We start from the raw sequence: 17432 nt of genomic DNA, 5'->3' as shown, positions 1-17432 counted from the left end.
AAAAAAGACTGTTGAAAAGCTTGTATTAGATTTGTCTTTGTCCAAATCTGCACTTGAAGGGGTCGTCCAGTGTTTTAATATTGCACTTTCATAAAGTTGCGGGACTTAAAAGAAACAGATTAAAAAAAGAGGTCAAAATTGCAGCACAGGTCAAGACATTCTGATTTGTAGTCCCTAATAGTTCTGATGACAAAGTCATTAACACTCATTCACAGATGTATTGATGCTACACCCTCACAGCTCATCTCTGCACGCTGTAGTCTGATACATTTGTCTGTCACTCTGCACTGCATCAAATGTTTCGTTGCTCTGATTCGTCATAAGTCTGTCTAACCGTTTCTAGAGACATTTTGCTCTACAGTTGCTGATAAAGCCCATTTAAAATCATGAATTAATTGAAAGGGTCCAGACTAATTAGCATTTGTGAATTTTTCTGCTGAGGCCAGGCAAGGGTCAAGCTCCAAGATCACTGCATCCTACATTTGCCATAGTGCAACTGGATAGTATCTGCCATTAGATCCTCTCTGCCTGGTTAATCCGGACAACTTTCAAACAATTTGTAACACAATTTTATCTTTAAAAGTTGCTAGTCTCAAAGCCCAAGCTGAGGTAACCCTGATGACATCACTTTGACATCATGGGGGTTATTTTTTCATTCTTGATACAACTATAGCACTAACTGTGACAGCCAAACTACCTAAGGTCGAATCAATTTAGTTTAGTGCCCCTTTAATCATTTCAGATCTACACTGCAAATTAAAAGATGTAAGATCAGTGTGCTTTATAAAAATGGTGTATTTATTGGTAATAATACTGAGGTCAGACGCATAGAATGTAAAAATAATGGACGTAGCCACAGTGACATCACTCATTGGTTTGTGGACTCCGGTTTCGGCCATCACCATCTTGGGATATTGGAGCCAGAAGTGACCATATTTGGATGTGAGGGTAAAGCTGTGAAGGAATACGGGGTGGATCTGACTCACAGACTGTAGTGTTTGTAACTGAAAGCAGTCACGCCCTTAGTTATACAAAACCGTAAGGTTTAATAACATTTAAATGGATTATTTGTATAAAAATTCACCTCCTGTACAGTTGTCAGGAATGTTGAAATTAGCTATAGAGACCAAAAGTGTTTTTTGGTGCCATTCACAGAGATGCAGTCACTTGGTCACACATCATACACTGATCTCTTTGGACAAATATCTTCAAAGTAAACGCTTGATTTTCTACAAATATATTTTAGGTGTAACACACTTGTAGTCAAGAGATTGCAGTTAAAAGTGTGTGTTTCTCTCTGGGTGCACAGGGAGCAGCCTGGCACTGACCAGACCAGCACTGACCTGCTCAAGTCCGGCCGCAAGTTCCGCTGGTCCAGAGAAGCCCAGTACTTGTACCTTCGCCGCCTCTCTTCACGCAGCTACTCGGCTATTATGATGGTACGTTGTTTTCATAATCTTTAGCAATGATGTTGTGTTTTTGACTAGGACTGCAACAAATGATTATGTTCATTGCTGATTAATCTGTCAAGTATTATTCGATTAGTTGTGTGGTCTATGAAATATCAAGCCCAGGATGTCCTCAAAGGTCTGAAACCAGAAAATATTCACATCTAAGAAGCTTAAATCAGAGAATTTTGACTTTATTTTTCCTTAAAAAATGACTCAAACTGATCATCAAATTAGTTGGCGATTCATTTATTAGTTGATAACTAACTGAATAATTGTGGCAGCTCTAGTTTTCATCACGCAGAGTCTGATTTGGTGTGGACGTATGTGTGGTTTTTCAATGTTTAATCCGACATGTCTGCACTCGTACTTCACCAGTCTTGAATATGCTAATCTATTAAACATTGGCATTTATTATGCTGTAGACATTCCAGTTTGTAATCCAGTCACATGGAAGCATGAGGCAGCTATATTCATGATATGTTTGCACACGTACAAGTCAATAGATTTAATTTATTTCTGTATCTCTACTTTAAGGTCTGTGTGTTTTCTGTATGTTGCGTTTGAAACCTTCACAGGTCCATTCAGCTTTAGCGAGTGTGTTGCTTTAACGTTGCTCGGATGATTCTGTGTTTGTCTCTTGATGAAATTTTCATGAATTTTAATCTTTTGAAGCTCTTTCATAATCCCATCAGTGGATAAGATGAAAAATGCATGCATGCTTTTTTTAAATTTAGTTTATCCGAAAATAGTTGGTAAGCTGCAAACAAGGCTGCTTCTTGCTTCTCTCCTGATGTTGTTGATGATTTGGAGATGTGAGGTTTCGTGAGTCAGTGTTTCCCAGACTTCCTTCCTTTATTTGAATACAAGTGCGCTTTAGTGACCCCTCCTGCATCCAGGATGATGATTAACCAGAGAGACATGTTGCGTCCCGGAAGCTTCATTGTTTTAATGACTTGGTCACACAAATTATTCAGGCCAGTGAAGCTGTTTTGCATGAGGATGGCCTATTTTAAGGCCTCTTTCACATATTCCAGTTGATGGAATGTTGGTGATTTGACTTGATCGACCTGGATTTTTTAGAAATTTTATTGCCATTACATCATTTTTAAAGCATTGCTGCTTTGAAGTTAAAATGTTGGATAAAGTGTTGCCTTTTTTTGCCGGAAGAAAAGCCTGCTTGAATGGATTATCACATGCACACACACACACACACACACACACACACACACACACAAAATAGGTTATTGTGAGACAGCTACACATGAGTGTCTAGTTTCTCCAGACCTTTGCTTCAGCTGCTCATGTGTAAACGCCTTACATTTTTACACAAAGCTTTATAACCACCACATACTTTGTGTACTTTAGCTCTGGGGCCTGTTCTTCATAGTTTGGGCCCCTTAGTTCCAGAGAAAGTAAATCTTTAGACAGTAGTGTACCTCTTAACTTTGTTACAGCAGTGTGCTGGAGGCTTGTTCCTGTTTCAGCAGGACAGTTCCCCTGTGCACAAAGACAGGTCCACAAAGAAATTGTTTACTTAGTTTGGAGTGGAAGAACTTGTCTGGTCTGCACAGAGCCCTGACCTCAACCCCATCCAACACTTTGGGGGTGAATTGGAATGCTGACTGTGAGCTAGACCTCATCACCTATCATCAGTGTTGGAACTCATACTCTTGTAGCTGAATGAGAGACACACTCTGCAGCCAGGTTCCAAAATCTCGTGGAAAGCCTGAAACCAGAAGAGTAGAGGCTGCCTAAGCAGTAGATTAACGGTAATGCCTCTGAAATGACATGGTTAAAAAATCAAACACAGTGTGGCGTTAATGTTAAGGTTGGCCATGTGGTGTATTTTCCTCACTGCAAGGTATTTCGTCTTGTAAAGCAAAATAAAACAGCTAAAACAGTGGCTGTCATAAGTATTGGTTGTATCAGTTACTCAGGGGCAATGATTATTATTATTTTCATGTTTATGTAACGAGAACGAATGCAGGCGGCATGGTGGTGTAAAGGTTAGCACTGTCGCCTCACAGCAAGAGGGCTCCTGGTTCAAACCCAAGGTGGCGGAGCCCTTCTGTGCAGAGTTTGCATGTTCTCCAGTGTTAGTGTTGGTTTTGGTTATGGAAAATGAATGAATGAAAGGCTTCATGTGTATTAAAAAAATAAAATAAAAATACAACACAACATATTTTGTAAAATACGAGCAAAGACTAAGTCAAAGAAGAGACCACAATAAGAACAGAGACAAAAAACAATTAACAATGACTCTCCTATTTAAGTACGAGGTGTGTGTTTCGGTGTGTATGTTGACATGCCCATGCATGGCCGTCCATGCATATGGGTTTTATTAGGGCTGGGAGGTATGGAGCAAATCAAACATCACAATATTTGTGACCAAATACCTCAACATCAAAATTGTGACGTTATTGTAGGGTTGACTGTAAACATATATTTATTGATTTTAAACATTTAACAAGTTGCACAAACATATATGAATCCCCCCAAGATAGAACAGTAGAACATATAGCATTACATATAGAAGGAAATTAGTTATTAAAATCATATTCATAATAATAATTATTTTAAAAAAAATCTCTACATACATAAAAATAAATAAATAATAATAATAATGCAGTAAAACAAAAACAAAACTGGGTACAGCACACTATCCTCAAATTAGTTGCATCCTTTAGTGTCATGTTTTCAAAGCATCTTTAATGTCACTGTTTTTTTTTTACAAATTCCAAATACATTTCCCAAATATCAGTTAACACGGAAGCCCTATTTCTCACTATATACAGTAGGTGTACAGTTAAATCCTTCAACCAACGGCCAAGAGAGGGGCAACACACATTCTTCCAGCAGAGCGCAACTGAACACCACCTTTAGCAAACATAATTCAACCATCATTTTCTCTTTGCTAGGCAGAATGAAACTGTCTGGAAACATGCCTAACAAGCAGAGCGTAGGACTTAATGACGATGAGGTCATCTGAGACACAAACTGCAGCATTTTTTGATCTCAACACTCCCAGTTTCACTCTGTTTCATCGGTGTGATGTATGTTCTCATTAACCAATTATGATATAGTCATCCCAGTCAAATTTTTATCACAATGTCATTTTTGATAAATAATCATCGGTAATGTGGATGTAATGACTAAGTGGGTGAAGGCAAATAATAGCAGTCTGGTAAATTCATAAAAATTACATTGCTTCACTGTAACACAGCCTTTAAACGCAGGAATAAACAACACTCATGATACTATGCATCCAAAATCTAAGACAATATCTCCTCTTATTATATTGATATTTTGTCCAGCCCTGGATTTAATCTGTTTTGTGTTGCAGTCTTTATTCTTAAGAGCTTTGACTTCTCTGAACTAATCTTGTTTTTTGCCTTTTAAGGACATTTGCTGAGTATAAGGCTTTTTTTAATACACTCTAAAGCACATTTCAAATGAATTCCCTCTATCTGCTTAGATGCTTTTTTTTTTTATTTTGTTTTTTATCCTAAAATTGCATGTCTATCTCTAAGTAATATTCTGCGGTATGCTGCATTAAATCTGTTTTTGTGTTGTCTGTCTGGAGCCTCACAGCAGGCTCCCTAAAAATCAATGGGAATTTTGGACGGATCCATGTGGACGGTGTTAGAGGTGCAAGCCGTACTCACACATATATCTATAATGTGATCACGTGTGTGTTATTACTCATAACCAAATAAAATTTCTTAAATTAAAACGAGGTTGATGTTATAACACGCTGTATTAGCTTTCTGTTATCTATCACAGTTACTTTTTAATTTTAACCCCCCCCCTCTGCTCTCATTTGGTATAACCTGAACCAAGCTAGGAGGCGTCGGCGCTAATTTTTGCCCTGAATCCCTACTCTTGATGTTTTTAGAAAGTTAAGTGCCATATTTAAAGTAAAGTTTACGATACTTCTTAGACTTTTAACCCCTCACTTTCGTTAAAACTTTGGCGTACATCCGACCGGAAACGTTTAAGTAGTTGTAGTTTTGTGTAATCTTAAATTCCAGTCGGGGGAGTTCAAAGTGCGTGATGCCAGTAAACGGAGGGGGGCTGCTCTCTCTGAGCAGATACGCCACTCAGTATTTCACCGTAAGTACTAACACAGCTAAAGTCAAATTATTTACGAGGTTACTATACTTCTTTTACAGTGTTTTGTGTGTGTGTTTTACGGGAGAAGTAGTTATTCAGGAGTTTCCATGAATCCCAGTTGCCTGTTGCATCCTGCTGCACCTGCTGTGATGTTAAGCTAACTGTCAGCTAGTTTGTGAGTTAGCTGGAACACGTTTAAAGTCATTAAATCCTGTTTTTAAACGTTGTTCTGACCCTTAAACTTTCACATATATCTCCACCTCTCCTATAATTGGTTACATGGACTCATTTACAGTGCACTTACTGGTATCTTTCTGTCCTTTGGCGCTGAAAACAGCTTCATTTTTTGTTTTGAATATCACTCTTTTTCAAGGAGCAACAGTTAGCATTGATGTGCGGTGCATTATGAACTAGAAATATCAAAGGTTATTATAATGGTTTTATTATTTAAGTTATGTGTGTACTGGTGTGTTGTTTTTTCCTGTGCCTCACGGTGTAGCGTGGCTCTGTCTCCAGTAGGGGGCAGGCTTGTTTAACTTTTCTGTTACCAGCAGCCAGCTGCACACAGGAAAAACTTTGAGACTTCCTGAAGTGAAACAGTAAATGCATTGATAGTTGCTAAACATAAAAAATGGCCTTCACATGCAACACCTGGCTTAAGCCACACATCTTAAGTTTCACAGTTTAAAAACTGAAATTCTCCCAAATCAGTTTTTATTTATATGTATTTATATTTCAGTTGAGTTTACTTTCAGGTATTTCCCAGAGTGGGTTTGCATGTTTGGGTTTACTTTTTGTTGTGATGATTTAGTTTAGTTTTATTACTTTCAGTATTAGTGGTATTTTTTTTGGTAATTGGTGGAGCCAAAATGTGTATTTTCTTTTGGTCGCTTTCACTTCTGGTTGTATTTGGCATATGTGTGGGTGTAGTTTCACATTATTTTACCTGTTCACGACTGGCGCGGCGGTTTGTTTTGACAAAGAGGCTGAGAGTTGGCTCCGATTTTTATTTTATTTTTTTATTTATTTTTTTTGCTGTTGACCGTAATCTCATTTTGCTTTAGTTTGTCAGTTGTTTGTTTGATAAATGATCATAAAAATGCATGGATTTCTTTCAGCGAGTCACAGTTGAGAGTCAGACTCAGCCTCTTAGCAGCTTTTTTAATTGATAGTACTGGCTACAGTTATACTATGGGGTTATTCGTCAGGGGAAGGACTTAATTTATTTTATGTATTTATTTATTTAACCTGTATCTAAGCAGAAAAACCTCTTGAGTTTACAAATCTCTTTTTCAAGAGTGTCCTGGCCGAGACAGGCAGCAACAAAAGTTACAGACAACATAGAACAAAAGCACAGACTAAAAATGTAAAGCTATATAAATGAAACACTAAATATGATTACTTCAAAGAAAAGCCATAAAGTATGTTAATATATACTAGTAATGAACCATAAAAAAACGCAAAAAACTGCACTACACATGATTACAGAGACCAGCTAAGACACACCGAGACATTGGTATATAGACGACTGTGTTAAAAAAATCCTGCATCAGTACCTTGAAACGGCTGAGAGGAATCAGTGAGTGCAACTTTAAGTCCTTCTGCAGAAGATTTCACATATAAGGAGCTGCATACATAAATGCATGCTAGCCAAACTCTGTACGTTCCCTCGGTACAGACAATAAAAACATGTTTTGTGAACCGAGAGAGCATAGCCATTTTAATTTTTTTGCTTAATATACACTAATAAGTATGCTGGAAGTAGGCTCAAGAAAAGCTTTGTAAATAAGGGACTGCGAATGAATTACTTTACGTTAGTTTCCGGAGTGGGTTTGCTCTGTGTGGGGTTATTTTCCAGGGGCAGGGCTTAAGAAGTTCAGAATAGGTACCAACACAACAGGTGAAACCAATTGACTCACAGTCATGTAGACATCCCAGTCTCCATAACACATGCGCACCAGTGCCTCTTCATACTTGTTGTTTTAACAAATTTGGCCTCTTTGACAAAAACATTTCCTGCACATTTTTATTTTATTTTGATCAGATTTGTAAGTACATAATTTTGTTTCAGTCTAAGCCCTTTTAAAGTCCAGTTATTTGTTTTATTTCAGTTATTTAAAATCTTTTTTATACATAGTTCTCATCTTAAATTAGTTTTAATTACCTACAGTAACCATGCTGAGTACTGAGGTTGGCAGACTCAGAAATGTTCAGTAGGAAACCAGAAAGTGAGTCATCTTTTCTTTATTGCACATGCTATAACGATTTCAGGTTTTGATTTGAATTTGTACTTTATTTTGAAGTCAGCATCTTATACATTGCAGTAAAATTTCAAAATAATTTCAGTTCTTGTTTGTACAGTTTTACAAAACATGTCTTATATTGATACTGAAACCAGTATTGAAAGATTTAAAATATCGTCCGCTCTACTTGACACCTGGGCTGAAATGATGAGCTTATTAATCAGTTAGTTTCATTAGCAGAAAATTAAAGTGGCAACATTTTTTGATAATGAATGAATCATCTGAGTTATTTGTAAGTAAAAATTTCTCATTCCCTGGATCTAGCATCTTCTGTGTGAAGATTTGCTGCTTTTCCTAATTATCAACATCGTTTTGGACATTTTTTTTAATACATTTTATAGACTAAACAATGACTAAAAAATAATAAGTAGATTAAATGATAATAAAATAATGCTTTTTTTATTTGTAGCTTGAATAAGTACTAAGACTGAAACATCCCTAATTAGCAAAAACATTTTTTTTTTCAATCATTTTTAAAAAATGTGTGGGAATGAAAGGCAATCAGTAATTAATCACAAAATCCCTCAAATGAATCTCTCCACTTGTGAAAAACACTTTCACAGCAAAGAAGAAAACAAATAACTATAATTGTGCATGTTTGTATTTGAAAGTCACCCAATGTGTTTTTTTAGTTTTGACTAAAGTCCACCCACACATTCCATGTCTCTGTCTTTTCAAAAGATTTTTTTCAAGGTCACGGCCTGCGAGGATGACCCAGTATTTCAACCTCCCTCTTTGAAAATGTGTTTGTGTCTTGTTATGTAATGGCCAACACTCAGGAGGCTAGGACTTACCCAGCAGGCCTGCCTGTGAGCAGCCATCACAATCATATCACACAGTACAAGAAGACAGTCTGATTAAAACTGGTTTGGCTTTGCACAGAGCACTTTCACTGGCTGCCTCTAAGTCATTTATACGACTTTCATGAGTTAATATGTTTCCTCTGTCTGCACATAGTGGTGCTCTCTTCTTCTCCTGCAGTGTTTTGGCCTTTGGTGCAAAGGGATGTTCACCTCAGTTGAGCATAACAATTAAATACTCTACAAGTTCATAAAACCTTACTCTAAAATAATTGTTCTTTCAAATTATTGTAACTTAAATGATTCCCAGACATACTGTATACCCTGCCCTGTTTCAAGGACATGTCACTTGGTTCAAGCAAATTCTGGAGATGCATTTCTTTTCCGCTGGGTTTGATCATTTAAGGTAAAAGTGTAAGTTCAGTATCTTTTAACCTGGACTATATTTTCCCATGTTTTTGTGTCTAAGTGACTAATGGGGAGAACAGTTTTTGAAATGGGTCTAGTATTGAGTGAGACTGCTGTAGATGGCAGCAGTGAAACAGGCTGCAGTGTAACCACTCAGGGCATGTTCACACTGTCAGTTTACATCAAGTAAAACTGTTTATTTTTGCCACTGACAGGCTCTTGTTATTTTTCTAAGTGCATGGATTCCCACGCATTCATTTATTTGTTGCCGCCTGCCACAATAACATCTGGTGCCACTTATTGATTCTCTATTTTTGAGGCTGGACTGTTCATTAGGAGCACTGTTACAATATAAATACCATTTGGTTTCTCATTTCACCACACAGACAGAGCAGCAGAGCTTTAGGTGCAGTGCAAGTGAAACGTAACTGTTAATTGTGCTCAGTCTAAATATTTGCCTCTGCAGCAGCTGCTCCTTAAATCTATCGATTTGATCTGATCAGCTTTGCTCAGATTGATTGATCAATTTCCCACCCCGCAACTTAAACTCCACAAACTGCTGCCGAGGAAAAAATGAACTCACGAGGAGATCTACCTGCGCTGCGTTCAAGGACCTGCAAAAACCTCAGAATTTAGAGGGGCGGGACACAAAAAAATACAAAATGACACCCACATGCACACAAGGGAAATTTGCTTGAGAGATATATCTGTTTTGTTTTTTTTAAAAGAGTTAGCACTTTAGTTTAAACAGAGGCAGCCCCAAAATTGCCACCAGACTCCATTTAAATAATTAAAAAATAATTTTATTATCATAAAACACACTTTGTTCAAAGTCAACAGAAACAAAATTGATCTCACAAAAAAACATCTTGGCTCATCTACTCACTGTTCCAACAATCACAAACTCTGATTTGGCTAATATAAACCCCCAATTCATCATTTGTTAGATGTGAAAATATGCTGGCTCTATACATGTTAAACTACTGTTTATTTAAATGGAGTCTGGTGGGTTTGGCGGTATTGATTTCAGGGTTGTTTCTGTTTAAACAAAAGGATTTCACTCTAACAAAAAGGTCTGTCTCTGTAGGGATCCTTTCCGTAATGTTGTCAGACACTTGAACAATAATCTGAGCCTGTCAGTGGCAAAAACAAGCACTTTTAGTGGATGTAAATTGACGGTGTTAACACACCACAAGTGTTTACATTGCAGCCTGTTGCGTCACTCAATACTGAACCAATTTCAAAAAAATGTTGTTCCCATTAGACACAAAAACATGGGAAAATAGGGCCCAGGTTGAAAAATATCAGACTTGCTCTTTAAGAAGATTTTCTAGATGGTCAGTACAAATGGCAGAGCCACAATAAAAATCCTCTCTGTTCTTTGTTTCTGTAGCGTATAGATAGCATTTGTCCTGCTTTCATTCACACAGTTGTATGGCTCTCGGCTGTCTCCCCGCCGCCGCTGCTGCTGCTGCTGCTGCTGCTGCTGCTGGTCATCTGGTCATCTGGTTTCCTCTTGTAGGCCAGAAGATCAGAAAAGTGGGTTATGGTGGGTGAGCTGCCAGTCCTAGTCGTGCCCCCGTTTCACTAAGCCTGGGCCTGAGATGTCAGCATCACACAGATTTCTCCTTCCACTTTAGTTCCCAAAAATCCCCCCAACAACTGAAAATCCCGACCATTGTTCTGTCACTAACTCAAATTAGCACTCCGCGCACGTTGAAGTGTTTGTTTGTCTTTGCCGATATGTGAATCATCTCCAAAACTTTGAAGAGCGTCTGATATGTCCCAGGGAGTGAGCAGACATCAAACCCAAAATGTGTGGTGATTTGCCGTTGTGTTTGTGGATGAACACTCGGGCGTTTAATCACCGTGTGCCTGTGCAGGAGTTGGTGTGTCTGTATGTTTACACTGTCTGCAGACGGTGGGATTTGTGCTGAATGTAGGCCAGCAGAATCCCTCTTACGTCAAAGGCAGGCAGGCGGGCAGATGCAGGAAGAGAGCTGCTGGTGGTTGTGCAGCTGTGACCATGGAGGAGGCTGTGGCGCACATCAGTCTGCCAGAGCACCGCTGGCGGTGAACAGGGAGAGACGCAGATAGGAAGAGACTGAGAGCGCCAACGATGAAGACCGTCCTCAGCTTGCACAGGAAATGGGCCCACGCGGTCAAGACCATACGCATCCTTCAGGGACTCGTGAGTGTGATTCTGCTACAGATTCGATCAGATCTGTGGCCAGGGCAACTGGGTCGGCTGGGCAGCGGGACAGTTCTGTCATGGATCTTTTTTAATCAACCTGAGTGTTCGAGAGTGGGTTGAGTTGAGTTTTGCTCTGAAATTAGGGATCCAGAAATGCAGAAAAGTGGCGTCAACTGGTGTAAAATTAGTATTTGGGATCACATTTAGTATTTTTAGAGAGTAGAGACTGATGGACGTAGTCAAACTCAAACTGACTTAATGCTACATTTTTGTAGGGAAATTGAGGTATGATGTGCGTTTTTGGATTTCGGAAATCACCTTTCACTTGGTCTTAAATGGTGGAATATTTCTGACAAAAGTTAGTTTATACTTCAGAAGGACTGCTGATGAATGGATGGACTAATTGATTATTGATCAGTCACTTACCAGGAAACTAATCGTGATTATATGAAGTTTAAGAAATGAAAAAAAGGAATGGTTTCAGTTTCTTAAATGCAAAGATGTGGTTCGTTTTTTTCTGTTTTATAAGATTTAATACCTTTTTGAGGTTTTTGACTCTCGGACAACAAAACCAGTTTCATTTTGGGCTCTTTACATTTCTTGATAGTCCTGACAACCAATCAAAAATGATCATTTTAATTGATTATGGATGTATTGTTGCAGGGTGTTGAGTTGTCAGTTATAAGTTAGCAGGTGGCGGTTGCTTTATGTAACCTGTTGGTTGTTTCATGAAACAGTCTGAAGAAGTACTTTCATCCTGACTTATGTTCAAGTGCTTGTTAAAGAAAACTCACTGTCTCATCAATATTTAATCAACAACAGCCAGAAGTTTCAGACTTGTTATAAACAGTCCTGCGGAGGCCTGTCATTGTTCTTCTGGGAGCTCCTGGTTGTGTAACAACAGCGTAGGCTAATGAACTGGCTTTGTCGTTACATCACGTAATACATTATTAATCTGTTCAGTGAAATGAAACTCCCCATGGTAATCTTTCCTTTCTCTCCACAGAACCCGGTCATGGAAGAGACCGTGTGGGAGCAGTACACCGTGACCCTGCAGAGGGTGAGTCCATCTGCCCCACCACACACACACACACCCACACCCACACACACACACACACACACACACACACACACACACACACACACCAGACCTCATCTCATTTACAGTATTTACATTTTAGCCATAAACACAGGCTGTTGTTCCCAGTTCCTCACATGGAGTGCTTTTAAATTATTAGTTTGACACGTTGCTCTCAGCGAACAGCAAAGAGAGCAAACAGCATCCAGACTACAGATGAAGCAGACGTTCCTCTGTCCTCTGAGCGAGAACCCGACTTAACTTACGCAATCATGGAAAAAATATAATTATTGTAGTTTTCAGTTTTGCCTCGTCTGATGAGCTCCTGAGCTTGCTGTATGGTGAAGAACTGACACAATAAGTTCAACTATATCACTTTTTATATATGTGGTAAAAAAGTGGTGAACACAGTGGAGCATTTAGCGTAGACTATACAAAAATATTGGATGTAGCCATGGTGACGTCACCCATTGGATTGTGTGCTCCCGTTTTGAAGCTCCAAGTCTGGCATTTTGACCAACACAATCTTAAATTTTGGGAGCCAAAAATGGTGAGAAGTGACCATTTTTGGACAAGAGAATGGACCTAACCCTGGTGCTACCTGCTAACTTGGTTAGCATGGTGCATTTACAGTACTGTTAACTGTGATAAGGCTAATTTTTGCCAGGGAAAAACAAACTTAACACCATTTAAACAAAATTAATTTACTGGAAGAACTGAACATACAGCTCCTTTTTAGGTCAACCAAACGCTTAACAAGACTTTTTTTTTAGGCGACCAAAACATTACATTTTACTTTCATGAACTGAAAACACTGAAATGGTGACAGCTATGGCTAAGTCTATACACTGGGTTACCAACTTGTCAACAAATGGTACCCAGCTGTCACTCACAGCAGCAATAAATAACTATGCCTAACTCTAAGCCTTACTGTGCATTCACACCAAAAGCGTCATGAGCGTCATAAGTGGCCGGCAGCCATTCATTTTCAATGTACACTTGCTACGAAGGGCGTCTGGAGCGTCAGCGGTAGCGAGCAGCGCGATGCCAGCGACCGGAGCATCACTGTGAAGTTGAGAGAAGCTCAACTTTATGCAAATGAACAGCGCCGCCGCCGAAGCAGCAGCGAGCAGCAGCCAATTGCAGACCGTGATATTCCCCGTGGAGTAGCCGGGTTCGCAGGACTTGGTGGACCCAGATGGCCCGACGGTACAGAGCCCTGCGTTTCCTCAGCAAATACACCGCTGCAATACAAAACAGGCTTCCCAAAGTGCAATCCATGGTGAAAGAGGAAGCGGAAGATGTACATGCTATACACATTTTTTCCCTCCAAAGAGCTCCCGCTTATTTACCACCAACTCAGTAAGGTCCCACTTATTATTTACAACCAGTTACATTTCTCTTGGTCCTACGAGTCATCCTGTGCACAACTGATCAGCTGAACACAGCCCCGCCCCTTGGCAGCCTTCTGCAAGCCCTGCCAGAGCTGCCAGGCATTGTAATGCCAGCGACCTGAGCGACCGCTGGCGCCCATGGCGCTTTTGGTGTGAATGCACAGTTAGGGAGCTTTTTACATTTTAGGCCAGCGTATTATTTGCGATGCTTTGCAATGGGAGCGCCGTATTAAGCTGCGCTACAAATGCCAAGCAATTGGGTGTGAATTCTATGCTGAGCACTGTCGGTTGGCTTTTTTTATTCTGACAGACGAGAGTTAAAACATGTTAAATTTTGGTTAAAAACACTCGCTTGTCACTATCACTTCAGCCGTTCAGTTACAGTGAAGCAGGGACAACAACAGTGGAGGAGAAATCTGTTTTATTTATTTGTCCCTCTCATGAACCCACAGACCTGCGTGTCCGTCCTCTCTCCCTGCTTGCATCAGGCTTTCCCCGATCCAAAGCAAGTACTCCACTTTGTGCTGACATTTACTTCCGCGAATGTTCAGTATCAAAGCAATCAGACACAACCGAACAGCTCTCAAACACCCCCAGCTGGGCACTTCCTGTGGAGCGCCTGGCATTTTCAGTTGGGGGAAAAAACACTTTGGTGGACATAGGGCCCTAATAACAGTGAAACGAGTTAGTTATATAAAACTCCACCCCCAGTACAGTTATCATGACCGTGGAGGTTAGCTACAAACTGATTGCTGGTGATTATTGATGAATCCGTGTGTATGATGACTAAGTGTTTAGAGGCAAATAATGGCCCTTTGAGAAACTGCAGTTTTTGGCAGTTCTGCCTTGGCTGCATTTTTTTGCATCGAAGGTTTCCACTAGCTTTAGTAACTATTTCCCCCAAAAGTTGGTCAAGATAAAAACACATTTGAAAGGAGAGAAAATGTTGAACTTGCATTCATTAGATGGACACAAACAGGACTTCAGATAAATGGCAATGATGTTTTTGTATATCTCCAAGTGGCCAAAATGCAGGTTCAAATCTATTGATTGAGTGCAAAATGTTGGTGTTTTCTTGAAATTGTCAGAAGATTTAATAGAGTTTGTGAGTGGGATTCTGCACGTAGAATTTTGTCTCTAACATGTTGGCTACACGCCTGAAGCTAACATGTGGTTGAGGCTCTTAAATTTTTAAACTCTAATCAAATGTTTGGTAGTCGATTTTAGTCTATTATCAAGTAAACGCACACATTCTTTGAGTGTTCCAGCTTTCCCAATATTATGCTTTTTGATACTAATTTTTAAACTTCATGTTACAAAATGAAAACCTAAGACTAAGTGAGAAATCATAGCCTAAGTTAAAGGTTTGTAATCTGTTAAATTGTGTTTATGGAGGCTGTGTATCACTTGACATGGACTCATACTAATAGGATGCATTTGCAAAATATAAAAATGTTTTTCTAGAAGTTCTCTAATGGTAAATGTTATCTAGGCACAAGCAGGTATAGATCTAGGCCTGAATAAAATACAGTCCATATTGGACAATTATGATTTTAGTCATGAACAATGTGGATGTGTCACACTTGAGCCACATCTCGCCACCAGCCAAGTGATCCAAGTTCTACGCTGTTGTTAACGTTAAACAGGTGTACGACAATGTGAGCAGAGCAAACCAGTTGAGCTTAGGTAATCATCATGATGAGCTCATTGTCTCCTGCTGCGGTTCACTGGAGCCAAAAAAGCAGATTTAGTACAAAAAGGTCCTTTGCTGCAGGCATGTGACCCCCGACTCCCAACCCCACCACAGCCAGCTGTCGCACTCGGCTCTGCACGTCTACTTTTTATTCTTTTCTACCATTAGTTAACTGAGTAATCTTTTTACACATGTGACCACTGCTGCTGCTGCTTGTGTCCCCCAGAACATCTCTACTTTGTGAAAGGAAAAATACCATCTTTAAATTAAATTACTCAACATTTATAATTATATTAATTACGTAACATAGCATAATAACATAAATCTGCAGAGACACGCTTTATTTATTAGGGACAATGATTACAACTGTAATTGTAGGGGCGTGCAATATGTAGAAAATTAAATACAATGACATTTTTGACCAACTACCTCGATATTGATATTTCAGCGATATTGTAGGGTGGACTGTTGGTGCTTTAACAAAATATTTACATGACTTTTGTTCTGTTTTTTGATAAATAATCATCAGTAGTGTGCCTATAATGCCTAAGTAGGTACAGGTGAATAATTCAACAGCTAGAACAGCCTGGTAACTTCATAAAATTACATTACTTCATTGCAGTGCAACCTTTAAAATCAGGAAAAGACAACACTTGTGATATTATGATAACCAAAATTGAAGACGATACCTTGTCTCATATTATGATATCAATATAGGGTTTCCCACACATTCATATACCGTAAAACTTCAATTAAATTAAATGCCCAGTCCCTTTTACTAGCCCGATGTGGCTACACATTTTGACAAATAAAGACCTGTCTCAATTAGACGCCTGGTCTGGTTGCCAAGCAGTTTATTTTTTTAATAGAGGTGCTTTGGACGTATAAAACTGGGTTGTTGGCTACCTCAACCTATGTGTCCATTCCTCAGTTACCCTCTCTGTCTGTCGCTGTCTGTCGGAGCTAGATCAAATTAATGATTCATAATTGATATACTATCTGAAGCCTAATTTTTACACAAATAGCATTCATGCTGGTTTAAACAAACAGTTTGATTGTATTTCTTTGCTGAGCAACAGTTTAATGTGAAAGGAAATTAAGGCCTGTCCTAAACATGGGCCCATTAATGTCAGTGATTTAAGCAAATAATAACTCAGGATATGAATTGAAGTTTTACGGTATTTGCGACAGCCCGCAATGAGTAAAACATCTGCCGCTATGTTTTGATTTTCTGTTTTCGGAGCTTGACCATTCATTAGGAGTGCTATGGGACTATATATACCTTTGGGATATTATGGATCCACACTCTCGCAGTGCAGAGCCTATGTTGAGCAAAGACAGAGCAGCAGAATATCAGGCGTGGCGAAAGTGAGAGTTAATCATTTATTCTGCCGGGTCACAAAATTTGCCTCTGCAGCAGCTGCTCTCATCCATCAATCATATCCGATCAAATATGATACAATGGATTGATCAGTTATCCACTCCACGACTTAAAACTTGACAAACTGCTGCTGAGGAAAATAATTTGTGAAGAGCTCCGCCTGTGCTTCGTTCACAGACCTGCAAAAACCTCAGAGCTCAAAGAGAGAACACAGAGTGATACGGGCAGATACACAGGCAAGAAAACGAAAAAAATAACAAAGTTAGCAAACCGCAGACCCATACAGGACTCTGGGTTAGGGTTAGCACTAGCCAATCACAGCACACTCTGGCAGGGCTAGGCTACTAAGTCCCATTATCACTGCTTGTGGAAATAATGTAACACAGCAGCAAGCTTCCTTTGTTTTGGTGATTTTCCTACTTTCATTTGTTGAAAAAACACATGCTTGTTTTTCTGGGTAGAAAATAGTCTCTAGCCTCTTTTAAAAAATCAGATTACGTCAAACGTGCATTGTTGTCAGGATAAAAACAAAGCTGATGTTTTGTAGACATCTGGCAGCAGCAGTTTAAATGTCCTGTCTTTGAAGTATTTGAGAAGTATTAGATTCCTGACTTAAT

The 17432-nt window shown here is 39.2% G+C and overlaps 1 protein-coding gene across 2 annotated transcripts in view; it reads left to right on the top strand.

Annotated features, from left to right (window-relative positions):
• The window catches only part of tjp2a (tight junction protein 2a (zona occludens 2)), a 51111-nt gene that overhangs the window by 14278 nt on the left and 19401 nt on the right, over positions 1-17432 (top strand). The window contains exons 2-3 of one of the 2 annotated variants that reach the window (XM_050053686.1): positions 1310-1439; positions 12276-12329. In XM_050053686.1, coding sequence (XP_049909643.1) covers positions 1434-1439; positions 12276-12329 — 60 coding nt within the window. In that variant the 5' untranslated portion in view covers positions 1310-1433. Of the gene's footprint in view, positions 1-1309; positions 1440-5296; positions 5565-12275; positions 12330-17432 lie in introns of those variants that run through there. The other variant, XM_050053685.1, reaches the window with a different exon arrangement.

This window comes from Epinephelus moara, chromosome 9 (assembly GCF_006386435.1).
Source record: "Epinephelus moara isolate mb chromosome 9, YSFRI_EMoa_1.0, whole genome shotgun sequence".
Taxonomy (NCBI): domain Eukaryota; kingdom Metazoa; phylum Chordata; class Actinopteri; order Perciformes; family Serranidae; genus Epinephelus; species Epinephelus moara.
This window is presented reverse-complemented; position numbering and strand designations above follow the sequence as displayed.